Genomic DNA, 17,492 nt, shown 5'->3' with positions numbered 1-17,492 from the left:
ACGTTCTCACAGAAAACCGGCGTGAAACAGCGCTAGCGCTGTGTTTCGCCGAGTGAGTGAGTTTACCGGAGGCCCAATCCCCTACCCTATTCCCTTCCCTACCTTCCCCTATTCCCTTCCCTTCCCTACCCTCCCCTACCCTATTCCCTCTTAAAAGGCCGGCAACGCACTTGCAGCTCTTCTGATGCTGCGAGTGTCCATGGGCGACGGAAGTTGCTTTCCATCAGGTGACCCGTTTGCTCGTTTGCCCCCTTATTTCATTTAAAAAAAAATCAAGCCTTAGAAACAATTCTGTCGCACGATTATCTTATCATCAGAAGATGTAATAAAATTTGCTCTTACTAAAATATTATGTAAAAGGTTAGCAAATACTGAAAGGTTGGCAAACGTTAATTTTACTCAGCCATTTAAGTATTTAAAATCACTAAACCAAGGTCAGGGAATTGTGTTCCCATGAAATGGAATGAAATCTTTATTTCCAAATCTGATAAAACTTTTATTAAAAGTTGATGTTCTGCATGATAATCTACTGGTTTCGAAACCAGCCTGGCATGTCTAACTGCCACACTCAGAATAATATTAATTACTTACATTAACTGTAAATTAATATTTTGACATAAGCCTTAAGCGGATAACAATATCTGTCAAACTCTATGTTTCATCGTCATTAACCCTTTAGCCGCCAAGGTCCGCATAATCCGACAAATATTTTCGTGCCCATTTCGCCAAGGTCGCATATTTACGACCAGAACCACTACTCGGTTAATCTGCCTTTTTTGTTTGATAGCACTGTATTATATTAAAATAATGTTTATACTTGGTAAATAGTTAACGAAGTAATCATTTACAATTGATTACATTTTAGTTTCTTAATTAGAAGACCTAAAAATAATGTCTAAAGTTAAATAAATTACCGAAAATATTCTTAGAAAAGTGTATTGATGTCCAACGCCCGAGTCGGAAAATCCGACAGTAGGGACGGGACATAAGCAATGATTTACAGTTAATACAAAAATCCACATAAATTAAAACATTTCTGTTTTTACTACCTAATCCATACTTCCATACTATAATATTATAAATGCGAAAGTGTGTCTGTCTGTCTGTCTATCTGTTACCTTGTCCCGGTAAAGGACATAGGATACTTTTTGTTCCGAAAAAATGTACGGTTCCCGCGCCATAAACGAGTTTTGGCGCAACGAAGTTGCGGGCATCATCTAGTTTATTATAAAACAAATAAAGCAATGGTTACTAAACAAATAAACGTGTTTGTTTTACTTAATTTATAATAAATATAGTATAAAAATTTCAGTGATTGAATTGACAATTCCCATCCCTATGTTAAGAAACGAATGTTGTCTGTACACCCTGCGCCACGGTCGGAAAAAGACGACGGCTTTTGACGTCATAAGCGAGTGCCGCCTTCTAGAATTTTCCACTAGTGTTGTGCTTATGATGATGCTATCGATAAATGTGAGTGTAGTGGATACTTAATGTCTCTGAGTGTGGCAGTAAGTTTTAGTTTAGGTACGTATACAAAAAAATCAAACACACATATTATTGCAATTATTTGTAATAAGGCCCGATTCGACCAAACTTGAAGTTACACGAGTATAACTATCATGAGAATAATTTTACTCCTTTAATTTACTCTAGGGTATTATCGTTTGCATTTTACCAAGTTACTCAAAGAGTATGAAATAAAATGTCAATTATAGTTCACAATGACACCGACCGTGACAGTTGAACCCTGTTGTGCAACTATTCTCAGTTTAATATTTACTCCACCAAAATAGCCCGTGTAAATATTTACTCCCGTGTAATAACCTTATTCTTGGATTACACGGGAGTATATATTTCATATTTTATACTCTTCGAGTAACTTGGTAAAACGCAAACGAAGATATCCTGGAGTAAATTGAAGGAGTAAAATTATTCTCAGTATAGTCACACTCGTGTAACTTCAAGTTTGGTCGAATCGGGCCTAAGTCAGATAAATACTATAATAATATTTCTTAGAAATTGGCAAGGTAATCAAAAGGGTGTACAAATAATTACTTTCCTTATCTTATGGGTTTTGAAATTAGTGTTGAGGTATTTCTGCTAAGTCTATCAATATCTTCCTTCCAAACATTATCTTCTATCCAGTCTATAAAACTAGCTACTCTCGTATATAGTCCGGGGACATTTGGGAGGCCACAGCTATAGCCGAAAGATGTCACCCCGATCAGATAGTACATTTTGTGCTGATTATTATCCATCTGTACTTGCAATGGCCCACCAGAATCGCCCTGTAAAGAAAATTTCTGGTCATTTTTTGTTTTATGTTTCAAAAGATACTCTCTGGAAAATAAGGATAAGATATATTACTGCAATGTTTTCATGCTAGACCGTAGCACCAGCACTGACTAAAACCAAAAGTTTTGTTCGACGTTTGACAACGTTATATTCGTTTCTGTTATGTGTTAAATATTCTGATATGACATATTGTGCAACGTGCCAGATTTTGCTACATGGCCCCTCCATTATAATATCATCCATCCATTCATATTATTATAAAAACGCGAAAGTGTATCTGTCTGTCTGTTACCTCTTCACGCCCAAACCGCTAAACCGATTTTGCTGGATTTTGGGTTACGGAGATACTTTGAGACCCGGGACAAGATATCGTATACTTCTTATCCCGGAAAAAATCTCGCACGAGAAACGAATTTTGGCGCAACGGAGTTGCAGCCGTCATCTAACACCATCGAGGAAATTCCTAGGCAGTTGACTCCTACGTCATGTGGTCGGCTTATGTCAATTTAATGTTAGCTGTGATCGCGGATGGGTTTGACTTAACGCGACCAAATTACTTAGGTTAGGTTAGGCCGCCATCTGCCTAGGAATCAACTTCTCTGATAGTACATTACAAAAGTTGAGATTACCTGACAAGCGTCTAGTCCACCTGCTAGTTCCCCGGCACAGAGCTGATGATCAGCCAGCTTGGACCAATGTCTATTGGCGAATGGCTTGAGCAGGTGTTCACACAACTCTTCATTAATCATGAGGAGATTCACTGTACGCAGTAACGAAGATGGACTTCTTTTGTCTGAAAAGGATAAAGTAGGATATTATTATCATTTTGATTTTGGGATTTAGTATTTCTTTATCATCTTTATGTCTTGCATAAATACTTTATAACTAATTACGACTGGTAAAAGAGTACCGTTAGGCATTAGTACTTTAATAAGAGCAAGAGCCAACGACAGCCGAACTTTCATCATTTTATACAAGCTGAAAGTTTCAGTAACTGTCATAAAGATCTGACAGTAGATGACGAGATTCCTACAGGTATCCTGAATATCACTGGCTCTTAGGTTATTAGCATTATTTTTAAGGTTACACAAAATCTTGAAAAATATTTGTGTCATTCAGTCTCTTTTGTAAGCAGATATATTAATCACTTAGAATTAGTTATTAAAGTCTTACCAACATTAGTGATCCCCCAGCCTGACGCGACAACTCTTTTCCCTAATTCTTTGGTGCTTGACTTACTCCAAAGACATGCTGGTTGAATCGCAGCACCAAATTTCACTTCTTCTTGCAATTCCAATAACGCTATATCAAAGTATTTTCTGGGTGATTTGTACTTCGGATATTTCATTATTCTAGAAATATTCACATCTACAGCATCGTTGTTGGGAAAATGCTAGAAAATAAAATTTTGATTTCATAAAGAGATTGGAGTAGAATATACGATTGGAGTATAAAAAAGACCTTACAAAGTGTAAATTTGGTATTGCATGACATTTTATCAGTGGCATTGCTACTTGTAAAATTTTATATTATCAAGTCTAGGATTAATTATAATTTCTGAAAAATGATCATGAACGTACTATTAAATATACATACATAACGTTTTTTATTGTTTCTTTATTATCAAACCAAGTTATCAATATTATCAAGTTCCAGCAATAGACCGCGAGCTTGACCCCCCTGTAGCTCAGTGTCTATTGCAAGTGCAAAGATATTTTTTTTTTACTTAAAAGATAGTGTACCTTTAAATTTACGACACCAAGTCTGACAATCTCTGGGACAGTGTTCTGAAGGATCCTATGCGGCTTGGACTTAGTGCAGTGAGCGGCAGTCACCAAGAACCTTGGGCTTATGATCGTTGCACCACATTTGAACGTCCAACCACCAAATATTGTTTGCCAACCAATCGCAGCCTGAATTATAGAATCAGGAATATTAAGCAAAGTTCAGAGTAGAGGGCGCCACTAGCACATACAGTAAATATTCATACACACACGTCATATCAGAATATTGACAGAAAGTAGAAACGTAGTCAAACGTCGAACAAAAGTTTTCAACAAGTTTTTATTAGCTTAGGCTGTATACAGGCCAGTATCTCTTAAGTTTTTACTTGTAAGCTGTATTTCAATAAACCTTACGTCTTAAGTACTCACAGATCTAGAAGATAAGTAAGAAAATAAGCGTCCATTAAAAAGTAAGATTTTGTAAAAAAAACAGCTTACATTAAGAAAGTCTTAAACTTACTTTCTTCGCTGATTCTTCTTCCTGGCTTAGAAAAATTTGGCTTGACCGGTTCGACTATCGCACATGGGTCGGTCAGTTTAGAGTTTTGATTATTTGTAGGTTTTTGGGGTTTAGGTTTCTGGGTTGTAGCCTTGTAAAGAACGAACTGAAATTAGAATTTTTAGTATGTATAAAGAAAGTAAGGAATAAAATTACCCGCATAGCAAATGATTTCGAATATAAAATGAGAACCTACTAATATTTACTTTGAGAGGTGGTTTGAATTTTATTCAACAACTTTCTTTACTACCAAACCTACCAAAATTAAAAATATGATAATTGTTATATTAATAATTGTGAGATATGTATTATAATCAGAATATAATAGACGACATTTCAAAAAATTCGTTTTGAAGAAAAATCTTTGTCTGAGATAAGTAAAATACATAAAATATTTTGACCACAAAATACTAATAATAATAAGTTTAATAATAAGTTTATTTCTCCCAAAAAATTACATATTATGCAATTTGTGGGAGACATGGAGCCCAAACTAAGCCAAGGCCTGTATATTGGTACCCCAGGCCCCCCCTCACAAACAAAGGAGTAACAAAGTAACAACTAATAATATTATTATATTCTATAGCAATTTATTCTTACATTTAACTTAACTATGTGTGTGTGTGTGTGTGTGTGTGTGTGTGTGTGTGTGTGTGTGTGCGTGTGCGTGTGTGTGAGTGTGTAAAAAATTTTAGGGATATGAGATAATTTAACCGACATCACAAAAATGAGGTTATCAATTTGATATGTATGTAATAGCTCAACTTAGGGAATGATGCAAGTTTCACCAAAATCGGTGTAGTTTTTGAGATAGTGAATTTAAATTCTCTATTACGTACAATTTTTGAAGTCGGTTTTATCTTTTTTATGTTATTTATTTTTGTCGATATAATACATTTTCCGTGTCTTCGTAACTTAAACCTGTTAACCAAGTTATTAGTTTTAATTTACATTTTAATTTATTTTCATGATATATTGAAAGTATATTATTAATTTTATTGTATAAGAATGTACCAAGGAAGCAAAAGAATCTTTGTGCAAAAGTGGTTTTAAAGATATCAACAGGGCAAATCTTTAATTTTCGGCGATTGGCTTGTTTTAGTGACTTGTCGTAGTCTAGAGTAGTATGTTTTTTAATTATAGTTCCTAAAATAAACAACTGGCGTACGGTTAAAACTCTACATTTTTTATATAACTCAGTTGTCGGGTATAGCCTTGGCAAATTCCAACCTACTTTTAGTATACACCTCTGGGATCTTTCTAGGCGCAACAATTTGGTTTTCGGAATGCCACCCCAAATAACTATACAGTAGGAAATGAGAGATTGGACGAGAGCTAGATATATTTTTCTAATGAGAATTTCATCACAAATGTGTCTGATTCTATAAAATAAAAATGATAGTTTACGGACTTTTTTAACAATAGTGCTAATGTGGCTATCGAATGACATTTTATTGTCAATTAAAATTCCTAAATACTTAACGCTCTCAGTGCGCGCTAGAGGCAGGCATGAACAATCATATTTTGTGGATTCTCCAGAACACGAATGTACTATTAAATTTAGGCAGGGTGGGGGTTGCGTTGCTCCAGTTAGGGAAAAACAAATAAAGTTTGTCTTGTCTACGTTTAGTGTAAGGTAGTTGCTGTTAAGCCACTTTGTGACTTTATTAAGGCCTAGCTGAGCGGCGTGAAATGTTTCCTCCCATGAGTCAGTTTGAAAGAGAAGAGCTGTATCGTCGGCATAGGTGAAAATTCTTCCATGAGGTAGGGCTAATTTACAAAGATTATTAATATAAATGAGGAATAGGGTTGGGCCCAGGATACTACCCTGCGGGACACCATATTCAATGGGAAGCTCATCACTTATAGTTTCTCCAATCCTGACTCTTTGACGTCTGTTCGTGAGGTAGCTATGAAAAAGCGTAAGTTGGGTACCTCTAACTCCAATTTTATCGAGTTTCGATACTAGGATGGGTATGGAGACCGTGTCGAAAGCCTTGGCCAGATCCAAGAAGATGCCAAGAACTTTGAGTTTCTTATCTAACCCTTTCACAATAAAATCTGTTAAATCATGCACAGCATCAGTAGTCGATATACCTGCTCTAAAACCGTATTGGGATTGGGAGAGAATTTTATTTTTGTTTATAAAGCTAATGAGTCTATTGTTTAAAAGTATTTCTAAAATTTTTGACATCGCAGGAAGGATGGCTCCCACCTCTCCCACCCACTCTTGTGGATTGGGATGATTTCAGCTAACTTAAATGAATCGGGAAAGACACCATTTGAAAGGGACAAGTTAAAAATGTGGACTAGGGAGGGAATGAAAATATGTGAAAATTTTTTTAGTACAAAACTTGGTATACCATCATGTCCGGTAGCAGAGTCTGGGCGTAATGAAGATAAAATCGATTTCACTTCTTCTTCTGAGGTAGGTAACAAAAAGAGAGAATTACAGTTTGAAGGACTATCATCAATTGTGGGTTGGGGTTTTTCCTGGATTTTACTTGCTAGAGTTGCGCCTACTTGAACAAAATATGAATTAATTTTGTTAATGTCTTCCTTACTATTACTTTTAAGAAGTTCCATGGGTGCGCTCTTGTCTTTCTCGGTAAAAGTAGTTTTTCGAATCGCGTTCCATACTAGTCTATTGTTTTTACCTGCACTGTGAAATTGACTTTTATCAAACTCTTTTTTAACATTTTTTAAAATTCTATTGCAAAAGTTTCTGTACCTCATATAGGATATTTTAATTATTTCATTATTTATATCTTTTTTAAGTTTTTTATGTAGGGCATCTCTAGTTTTAATGCACCGTAACAGTCCAGGTGTCATCCAGGGTTTTATAAGATTTTTACGATTAGATATTGTTTTAATTATTGAATTGGAAGCAATGGCAGTTTTTATTATATTTTCGAAAATTGAAAGTGATTGGTTAACGTCTAGGGATTGGAAAACAGGATCAAAGTTTTGTCGTTTGAGGTCAGATTCAAGATTTTCAAAGTTTGTAACTACCTTATTTTTACGAACTTTGATTTTATGAGCACATTTTTCAATAAAAGCAATAACACTGTCGTGGTCTGTTATAGAAGTATCCGCTACGTAACATCCAGCCGGTCTCCTGGTTTTTAAAATAATGTGGTCGAGGCAAGATGTACCACCTCGTGTAGGTAGCGTGTGGCCTGGTAGCATACCGTGACTTGATAACATGTCAAGATATTCATCTGCACGGGGATCTGTGGATGAGTCTGCAATATTAATATTTATGTCGCCCACTAACAGGACGGTTTTATATGATTTTAATTTTTGTAGAATTTGGTTCAAAGAGTTAAGAAATTCCTGAATGTTGTACACAGAAGGTGAACGATACACGGCCACGATAGCTGTTTCATCCAAGGTAAGAACAAGACAGTTTGCATTTGTTAATATTGGTTCCTGTATTGCCATAGTGAGGTTTTTGTTATAATAGACTGTGACTCCATCATTTTGTAGATAATTGTGGTTGGTTGTGATACATCTATATCCTTCTAGTGAGGGAACAAACGGACATTGGGGCAAGCGACACTCAGTAAGTATTACAATATCCCATGGGATATTGGTTTTAGATAGCAGAATTTGTAATTCATTAAAGTTCGCATTGATACTTCTAATATTCTGTGTTAATAGAGATAATGAGTTTGAGTGCTTTATAAAAAGATCCCTGCAGGCCTCTATTGAGCATGTATTGGAGTCGGAAACTTTGATTCTGTCTATTTCGTTTTGTATGTTAGTGTTATTAATATTATCGAATTTTAATAAATATTACAATAACTGAACGCAAACATCATCTGAAAGTTACATAATTTTTTATTTAAATAAACTCGAGACCATCTAGTCATATTTTGCCCAAGAAGTGCCAAAAGAGTTGCGAAGGTTTGCCCATGATTAATTAATATTAAGGTTAAAAAGTGCAAGAATTTAACAATTATTATTACTAAGCTTCTTTGGTATAAACACTGTCTAATAAGATCTGAAATAGTTAGAAGTACAATTTTTGTATATTTCAATGCAACAGAAATTAGTTTGTGAAAAGTACTAACGTAGTTCAAAACAATTACATTGACAGTCGAATGCAGTATTTCATGAGGTATTAATATTAAGTGTAGAATTTTTTGTATAAATAAACTAGGTTTGTGTATAACTAGGCAGTGTATAACGAAATTTATAGCTATTATAAGCATTAAAAAAACAAATTTCATATATTTTGGTAAAACTAAAATCATTTTATATCTAAAACTTATGTAGTATAATGAATAAAGAATAGAAAACGAACTATTACATAAAAAAAGACAATTGGTGCATGCTAACCTTGCCAGTCATTTTGAGTGTGTGGAGTTAATTTTGAGGTCCGATTCTGAGTAGATTTTTAATATTTTAGCTCCTTCTGTTTCTCTTAGGTGTACGGTTCCATTTAATGTCCAGCAGAATTTATATTTATTTTTGGACGCGAAATCACGCGCCATTCTGAATAATTTTCTAGTTTTAGGAGTTAGGGATTCCGAAATGAATATACGGTTAGCAGGGCCATCTATCTGCAGGTGCTTGGTGTTCAGTCGGTTGGCCGGAAATTGATTATTAAACTTCTTCACTCCCGCCATTAACTCTTGTTTATACTTGGTGTTAACAAAATCTACAATAATTGGCATGTTGGACTGATTTTTAGTGTTAATTCTGTATATATTTTTAATTTTGTCTTGGTTTATGTCCACCCCTATCGTTGTACATATATCTTCGAAGCATTTGTGTAGTTCTTGTTTAGTTTCTAAGTCAGCGGTTTTAGGGATGCATCGTATTTCGACCTCGCATGACTTCATGTTCTTTTCCAACTGATCTATTTTATTTTCAAGAAAATTAACGTACTTCCAAATTTCTTTATTTTCGCTTTTGTAGCTATCTAGTTCTTCGCGCATTTCGTCATATTTTTTTCCCAAAAAATCAAGTGAACTGATCATCTCTTCATTTTGTTGTTTAATTTCAATGATAGAATTTTGAATAATTGTCAACTTTTTATCTTGCAATTCTGTGAAATTTTCAAACATTCTCTTCATTTGTTCCATGCATGAGGTCATAAGACTTTCCTCTTCGCTCATAAACTTGCGCTTGTTTCGCTGTGGGATGTTGTCTAGCGCGGAGTCTGATCCCGCGTGTTGAAGCGGTATAGACGGTTGGGCGAGCAAGACGCTTGAGGTGGAGGGGCTAGGAGACGGGGCTTGAGTTGCGGGCGGTGGAGTACGCTTGAGCGGCATGGTAAAAAGTACTAGGCTCACAGAACTCAATAGAAGTCTTGCAAGGGGCACGTAGCCGATGTCACGTTTCGTAGCAGACGTAGCGGATCGTAGCACAGCTGTGACTCTTCTGTAGCACAGATACACGTCGTGATTACTCCTGAGCCGTTATGCACTCCTATTATTTTGCTTTGAATTATTGGCGTAAAAATTAGATTTTACATAATATTTAAATACTTTTATTGCGAATACTATAAACGCGTGCACTCGACTTGCTGTCCGGAGGGGAAGGGGAATACTGTGTACATACCGTAGGAGTTGTTTCTTCTGGAGGACCGGGCCAAAACCATTGCTGAAAAAATTATGGTAACTTTACTCATTTTGTTTAAAACGAAATCGATAATATCAATTTTGAAAAGCTTATATAAATGCATCGCATTGCCTCGACATATTACAATGTGGAATCCTTGAGGTAGAATCAGACTACTGTTAAAAGCAGACTATGAATGTTTGATATCGTTAATACATTATACTTAAATACGTCATTAAAACATTTAATGGGTATATTCTTCTTGTGTTCAAATTACTCTTTTAAGTAGAAATATAATGAAATTGAAAATTATCTTACCCTTTTATCTCTCACTCCATTATTTTCAATAGTACTATTTTCACTATGAACTTGTGACACTATAAACAAAAATAACATTAGCAAAAAATTAAGTACTAAGTATTAATATGTTAAATATCAAGGTTAATCCTACCGAAAATTAAAGCAAGCGGTAGGAGCAGTGAAAATTTCATTTTATTATATTATTAATTAAAAATATTTAACGCGTTGTGTCCTCGAGAGTTAGGAGGAAAATGTGGGATAATAAACAGTTATATTTATGTATGCATCGTTAAGGGACTGTACCATGATCTCATATACATACGTAAACACTGTGCACTTTGAACAAACACTTTCCATTGCGTACCACACCAACTCACCGTCTTTCCCTTTAGTAACAAAACGAGCAATGATGAGCACGCCCATAAAATCACTTGTGACTTTTCAGATGTTACTTTCATAGTCACGTTCTAACGGTTCATTGATCTAGAGCTAGTTTGAGAGAAAACTTGTTTTTTGTTCACACACAATTATTGTAATGCAGGGGAATCCCTTATTATTTTATTGATGTATTTAAATCAGGTCATGTTCATGGCAAACCTGACTGATGTCATAGTAAACAGTAAATATATTTTTTTATTTTATTTCTGAGTAAAGGAGACTGAAACTGGTGGGCCCAAATGTAATAAGTTCAGAGTTGGTTTAAAAAATTAGTTATTTTTTTTTGTATGAAATACCAAAAATCTACATAAATTCTCAATCTACAAGCGGAGAAATATGCAAATAATTGTTTTTGTGAAATAATCGATTAACGATTAATCGAATTAAAAATGATATTTCAATTATTTATTTACAGAATAAAAACTTCACACTAGGTATTAAACTTATAGAAAATATATTAAACTACACCATATATGTCTACAATTCAATAAAACATAACGTATAATATAAGTATATTTTATTTAAAAACATCCCTTTCGATTATCGATTTCATATCGATCAAAATCATTTAGAATCTAGTCTGTGGCAACATGAAATTGACAATTGCTTTTGCCGTTATCTGGGTCTTACTTGTTTCGTGTTTTTCGATGCGTTTTGAGTGCTTTTCCGAATATTTTATGTTTTCAACGACCACTGCTTTGTTTCTTACGGACTCCGAACCCGTCTACGTTGTACGACCCTTGCTTTCATATTGGACACCGAAGATTGCCTGCAAGTTTGACTTGGAACTGTTAATTTGGATTTTGTCGCTAGCTTGTGGATTGGATATTGTTGAAACGATGGATCGCTGTGTGAATTGCGGGATAGTAACTAGTCACTGCAATACATTAGGGCGACGACCATTAAATGATGAAAATATTCTATCAGTGATTCGGCAATGGCTTGCACCTCAGTCTGTAAGTAAATATAAACTCACCTATGTAGGTACTACCTTGATAGACTTATTAATACATTCAGCTACAAGGCATATGCAGATTATTTACGATTAAAGCAAAGAAAATTCTAAAGACTGCATAGTCATTGTACTATATAATGAGATATTCATTTTAGGATAGGTATCATTAAAGTGACTGAATACTAAAATGTATGTAATATTTTTTCCTTTTTTTAGGTAAGTAGTAATGACCATGTTTGTCAAGCGTGTTGGGATTTGGCTCAAAACCCACGGGCTCTTAACCAGGGAAGACTACTAGGACACCGCAACATTTGTCTCCGCTGCGGACGCTCTCTAGCTGCACGAGTTAGTCATGCACTTCACACCAACTCAATTCGTGAATCTAGAATTTATAATGTCATAAAAGAATGGATTATTCCTCGAACTGTAAGTAAATAAATTAACATATTCTTTACTGCAATCAAAACAAAAGTATTTATGGCCTGCCTCATTACATTGTACAGGTTGATGCCCTATCATATAATTAGGTAGGCCATGATGTACCTAAGCATATAGTGAAGTCCTGCTATATTTTTATGACCATTCTTAGGTTCAAGTACATTGGGAATATTATAAAAAGTAGCATTTCACTTGGCTATTACTAATTATGTATGTCTCTTGCAGATTCAAGCAACAAGTCACATATGTCATACATGTTGGGTGGCTGCAGACAGAGCTTCTGTCCACATGACCTCAGGCCCATCAACATCATCCCGACAAGACACTCTTCAAATAGTAGACCCACAACAACCAGATCTTCCTAATGTGTCTCCAAATGTAGGAGTTAGCAGCAACCAACCAGTACCTTCTATTGTTTTGTCCGAGTACATGAGAGCCGTTGAAACTGAAAGAAGGTGCTTCATTGAAGGATGCCAAAGAACAGAGAGATACAGAGTACCACTTACTACTCGTAAAATGTTGTTCAATGAATATAAATATTACATCCCTGAAAATAACCGTCTTTGTGATCAACATTTGGTTATCGAAGCATGGGATTTTCTGGATAGTTTGAGATCCAATTATGTTCAGACATTTACTGAGAGACATATATATGATATGATGTCTCTAAAAGAAGTTGAAAGTACTTCACTACTTCAATTCGAAAATATTGGTGAAATGGAGGACCATGTTGTTCACATATGGACTGGGTTAAATAAAGAGCAGTTTAACCAGATGTTTGCTGAAGTTCCTGAATTATCAGAAATCTCAAAAGCAGCCGTAGCTCTGGCCGCTTATCTCATGAAGCTTAGAACTGGAGATTCAAATGAAAGGTTGGCAAGTTTATTAAAAGTATCTAGGACAACTCTTGAAAAGTGGATTTATCAAGTAAGAGAACTACTTACTGAGCATTTTGTACCCAGAAATCTTGGTTTAAACCACCAGAACAGACAACAATTGGTACAGAAAAATCTCGCAATACCTAAGGCTTTGTTTGGAAGCTTTGAGGGAGTTGACACCCCAATAGCAATTTTTGATGGAACATATTGCTATGTCGAAAAGAGTTCCAATTACTTATACCAAAAAAAAACATACAGCCTGCATAAGTACAGGAATCTTATGAAACCATTCTTGATAGTGTGTACGGATGGATATATAATAGATGTTTTGGGTCCATACCCAGCCACAACATCCGATGCTGACATAATGAAGAAAGAATTTCAACATGGAAGGCCTCTACGTGAATATTTCCAGGAAGGTGATGCCTTTATATTAGATAGAGGGTTCCGTGACTCGATTTCTTTATTGAACCAGTGTGGTTATAGAACTTACGTGCCTGCTTCATTGGAGGAGGGTGAAACGCAATTGTCAACTATTGAGGCAAATAAATCAAGAGCAGTCACCATATGCCGTTGGGTTGTTGAAGTTGTGAATGGCAGATTCAAAAGAGATTTTAAATTGTTACGGCAAAATTATTTTAATATAGCCAGTAAAAGTTTCATGAAAGATTTTGAGGTGGCTGCTTGTCTCTTAAATAAGTTTCACCCACCTATATTTGATCGTGAAGATGCTCAAGAAATAATACAAGAAATAGAAAGGTACATGAATACAGAAAATGAGTTAGCCAGTTTTATTATTAGTAATAATTATAATAGGCGTCGGGCTAATTTTGAAACAATAACTGTACATAGTGATAATTTAAACGATTTTCCTCAGCTTTCTGAAAGCGAACTTATATTAATTTCATTAGGTACATACCAAATTAAGCAGGCACGATCATATTACGGAGAACATATGAGACAAAATGACGGTTTTGTTATTGAAGTGTGCAGGGAGGTTGCCAATAGCCTACTTCGAGAGTTGTCGGCTTCTAACACATCTTGGCTACTCAGGGGTCGTATATTATCACGACATATAAGTCGGAAAACATATTATATTTATATTTTAGTCGACAGCTCTCGTAGAGGAAGAGAAGCCATTGTACAGCATTATTGCAACTGTATTGTAGGTAGACGAACAGTAGGCTGCTGTGCTCACATAATGTCCATTATATGGTACCTTAGCTGGGCAAGGTACCGCAATATTGTACCCCCTGCACAATTCTTAGACGACATTTTAATTATTATTGAAGAGGAATAAAATAGGTATTCTAATAAAATAATTGGTTTTATTTTACAACTTTTATTCCATAGTTCACTCCTCCTGGTCCTCTACAATTCCATACTTGTCACCTACCTATGTCTTTGTTTGAGTCTTCATCGACTTCTGATCAGACATTATCTACTAGATGTAATAAATATTTTTCACATAGAAAGAAAGAAGAAGAAAGAAAGAAAAAAAAAATTATTTTCAGCACACACAAGACACAATTATAATATAAGCAGTACAGGAGCAGACAAACTAGTATAATTATTTAACGAATTGTGCCTAGATGTGTCCAAAAAGGGTTCAGTTCAGCTTAGGCCATGTACCTATGTAGGACACATGACACCGGTTTTCAACTGAACCGCTAAGTGAAATACGGAGGTAAATACCTGACTAAACATAATATTAGTTTATCTAGGGTACTATTTTAATTAAATATGTGGCGGTATTAGTTCACAAACACATATTTTACATGTATTCATCTGAAACTTAAAGATTTCAACATAACCTCACTTTTACTAAACCTCGAATATCTCAGCTTTCAGATTGTCAATATCTATAGAATTTTCAGCAAGGATCTCTTAATTTTGAACCTTTTAATTCACACCATTTTCATGTCTTTACATACAAGGCCCAGAATTGTATGTAATTGTTTCGATCTCCTTTGAATCAAATCTTTTTAGTAAGTCCTTAGGTACTTCATTACTTATCCATACTATACTAATATTTTAAATGCGAAAGTGTATCTGTCTGTCTGTTACCTTTTCAAGCTCAAACTGCTGAACCGACCAACCGAAAGATACTTCGAGTCCCGAGAAAGGACAAAGGTTTTTTTTCCCGGAAAATTGTACGGTTCCCGCGCGATAAACTGACTGCATCTGACTGAGTTATATATATATTATAACATATATATTTAATATACGGGTTAAATTCGATAAAACAGTAATTTATAATCATATTTCAATTATTAAATAGTGCAATCAAAATATTAATATCATTTTTGTTTTGTAATTGAATTTTCAAACTAGATTATGTCAAAGAAAAGAATTCAACGACGACTCTGCTCCTATAAAAATCTTAAATTAATGTCACAAAAAAAATACTACGTAGGATTTATTCATGTTGTTTATTTGATGAACAGAAGTCTGACATGAATCATGCAAGTTAACTTTGGTATATAAATAGATAGATAGATAACTCTTTATTGCTCACAAATTGGTACTATAATTAGTTTGACTAACATGTTCACAGTAAAATGTGGGCAAGGGCGGCCTTATCTCTATAAGCGATCTCTTCCAGGCAACCCTGCGGCTATGGAGATATTGCATAATTAAATAAGCAGGGTAATACAAAAAGTTGACAAACAATTTTAGCAGATGCTAGAGAAAAACTTATTATCTAATATATTTACATGGCACTACAGATGATTTAAGGAGTGAGCACACTGAGACGGGCCGTGCACGCTGAGCCCCGCTCAGCGTGCCGGGGCTCATCGCAAAAATCAGCCTCCGTACAATTTGTGTGGAAGCGGAAATCCGCTGCGCCCCGACACAGTGTGCGATACGCGCATCCGCTTCCATACAAATTGTATGGAGGCGGATTTTTGCGATGAGCCCCGGCACGCTAAGCCCAGGCACGGCCCGTCTCAGTGTGCTCACTCCTTTAGTGAGCGACTCTGTTTAAAAGATGGTTATTGGTTATGCAGTTTTGATTTGAAAATAGCTAGTGAACTTGACTCTCAAATGTCACATGGTAAATCGTTCCGCAATTAGTGTGCAGCTCTCACAATAAAAGAACCCCTGAAATAGTCAGTTTTAGTGAAGGCCACATGGAGTCCTACTGTACCCAGAACGCACTGAACGGCTTTGGTCACTCTTTCAAATAGGGAGGACAGCGAGGATCGCACAGAACATTGTACAGTAGTCCGAGGACATGCTCATCCCGACGGAGTCTGATGGGCAGCGAACCAAGTCGTTTACCATATTCTGAGGCGTGGTCGAACTTGCGCAGTCCACACACGTACCTAACATTTTGAGTAGTCTCCCCAACTTATTGAGATATTCCTCATTAAGAGTTTTTAGTACATTAATAAACATCACATAAAATCGTCAAATATATAAAGAGGTTGTTAAAATAAAGTTAATATACCTAGCGGAATAGAGAAACACAGGCCTGAGCAAGAGAGATGTCACTATCAGTAACACTGCGTGGTAAAAGGAGACGTGTGATACATGACAGCGGCACTCTTTTTTTGACGTCCAGTCGGCACGTGCCGCACGTTGACAATTTAATCTCATAGAAATCATGTTCAATCATGCTTGTGTAAGTGTATACGTACACATATTTTTACACACAGATGAAACCAATTTCTGTTTCGTTTGACATCTCGAGATTGTTGCTCTATTCCGCTAGGTATAATAAATAACCTTATTATTGTTACAGAGCAAACGTTTCAGAAGTGAGACTTCTGTCAAAATTCGTGAAACAATATTTATTTATTATTGACGCAACCTTGAATTTTCACTCTCAGTGCGCTTAACTACGAATAATAAATAGTTTTTATTATTCGTAGGTGCTTAAAGAAGTTTCACATCAAAAGTAACATTTTAAAGTTGAGAAAGCTAAAGTTTAGAATAAGGGTGAAGCCAGACGAGCGTAATTTTGTGAGTCGTGAGTTGCAGAATTTCAGTCGCGTAAATATCTTTTTATACAAATCATGACTCCAAAATTACGCTCGTGTGAATCAAACAGGACTTTTGTATGAAACTGAATGCAGCAGAATTTCTGCCAGCCGAAATTCTGCGGCTCGCAACTCACAAATTACGCTCGTTTGGCTTCATCCTAAGCCCCTGCGATTTTGGTGGTGAGATGGGTTGAGTAGGGAGGGTTTGGGTTTGGGTTTAAATGCGAATTTCTCCAAAGCGTTAGTATTCCTGAAGGTGGGGGTGATACGGTGGTAACCCTCCTCCCTTCTCACCCTCCCAAAAATCGTGGGGTTTTAAAAAAAATATATTAATTTTACACA

At 35.6% G+C, this 17,492-nt stretch overlaps 2 protein-coding genes across 2 annotated transcripts; one reads left to right on the top strand and one right to left on the bottom strand.

The window, feature by feature from the left end:
* Positions 1-2,042: 2,042 nt before the first annotated feature.
* Positions 2,043-11,047, bottom strand: LOC121734428 (serine protease Hayan-like). The gene is made up of 9 exons (XM_042125038.1): positions 10,604-11,047; positions 10,471-10,529; positions 10,153-10,194; positions 4,521-4,687; positions 4,452-4,455; positions 4,041-4,211; positions 3,472-3,691; positions 2,928-3,091; positions 2,043-2,291 (listed from the first exon to the last, which is right to left on the bottom strand). Exons 1-9 carry the CDS (start codon positions 10,641-10,643, stop codon positions 2,064-2,066), a joined length of 1,095 nt encoding a protein of 364 aa, XP_041980972.1. The 5' UTR covers positions 10,644-11,047; the 3' UTR covers positions 2,043-2,063.
* Positions 11,048-11,535: 488 nt separating this feature from the next.
* On the top strand, positions 11,536-14,462 carry LOC121734332. The gene is made up of 3 exons (XM_042124865.1): positions 11,536-11,846; positions 12,062-12,271; positions 12,509-14,462. Exons 1-3 carry the CDS (start codon positions 11,538-11,540, stop codon positions 14,459-14,461), a joined length of 2,472 nt encoding a protein of 823 aa, XP_041980799.1. The 5' UTR covers positions 11,536-11,537; the 3' UTR covers position 14,462.
* Positions 14,463-17,492: the final 3,030 nt, after the last annotated feature.

Source organism: Aricia agestis, chromosome 15, assembly GCF_905147365.1.
Source record: "Aricia agestis chromosome 15, ilAriAges1.1, whole genome shotgun sequence".
Lineage (NCBI taxonomy): Eukaryota > Metazoa > Arthropoda > Insecta > Lepidoptera > Lycaenidae > Aricia > Aricia agestis.
This window is presented reverse-complemented; position numbering and strand designations above follow the sequence as displayed.

Coding starts and splice junctions, on each gene's coding strand:
- LOC121734428 (XM_042125038.1), bottom strand. CDS start 10,643: ATGAAATTTTCACTGCTCCTACCGCTTGCTTTAATTTTCG. Junction 4,688..10,152: donor CAGAAGAAACAACTCCTACG/GTATGTACACAG, acceptor TTCTAATTTCAG/TTCGTTCTTTACAAGGCTAC. Junction 2,292..2,927: donor GTGGACTAGACGCTTGTCAG/GTAATCTCAACT, acceptor TTTTCTTTACAG/GGCGATTCTGGTGGGCCATT.
- LOC121734332 (XM_042124865.1), top strand. CDS start 11,538: ATGCGTTTTGAGTGCTTTTCCGAATATTTTATGTTTTCAACGACCACT. Junction 11,847..12,061: donor AATGGCTTGCACCTCAGTCT/GTAAGTAAATAT, acceptor TCCTTTTTTTAG/GTAAGTAGTAATGACCATGT. Junction 12,272..12,508: donor AATGGATTATTCCTCGAACT/GTAAGTAAATAA, acceptor TGTCTCTTGCAG/ATTCAAGCAACAAGTCACAT.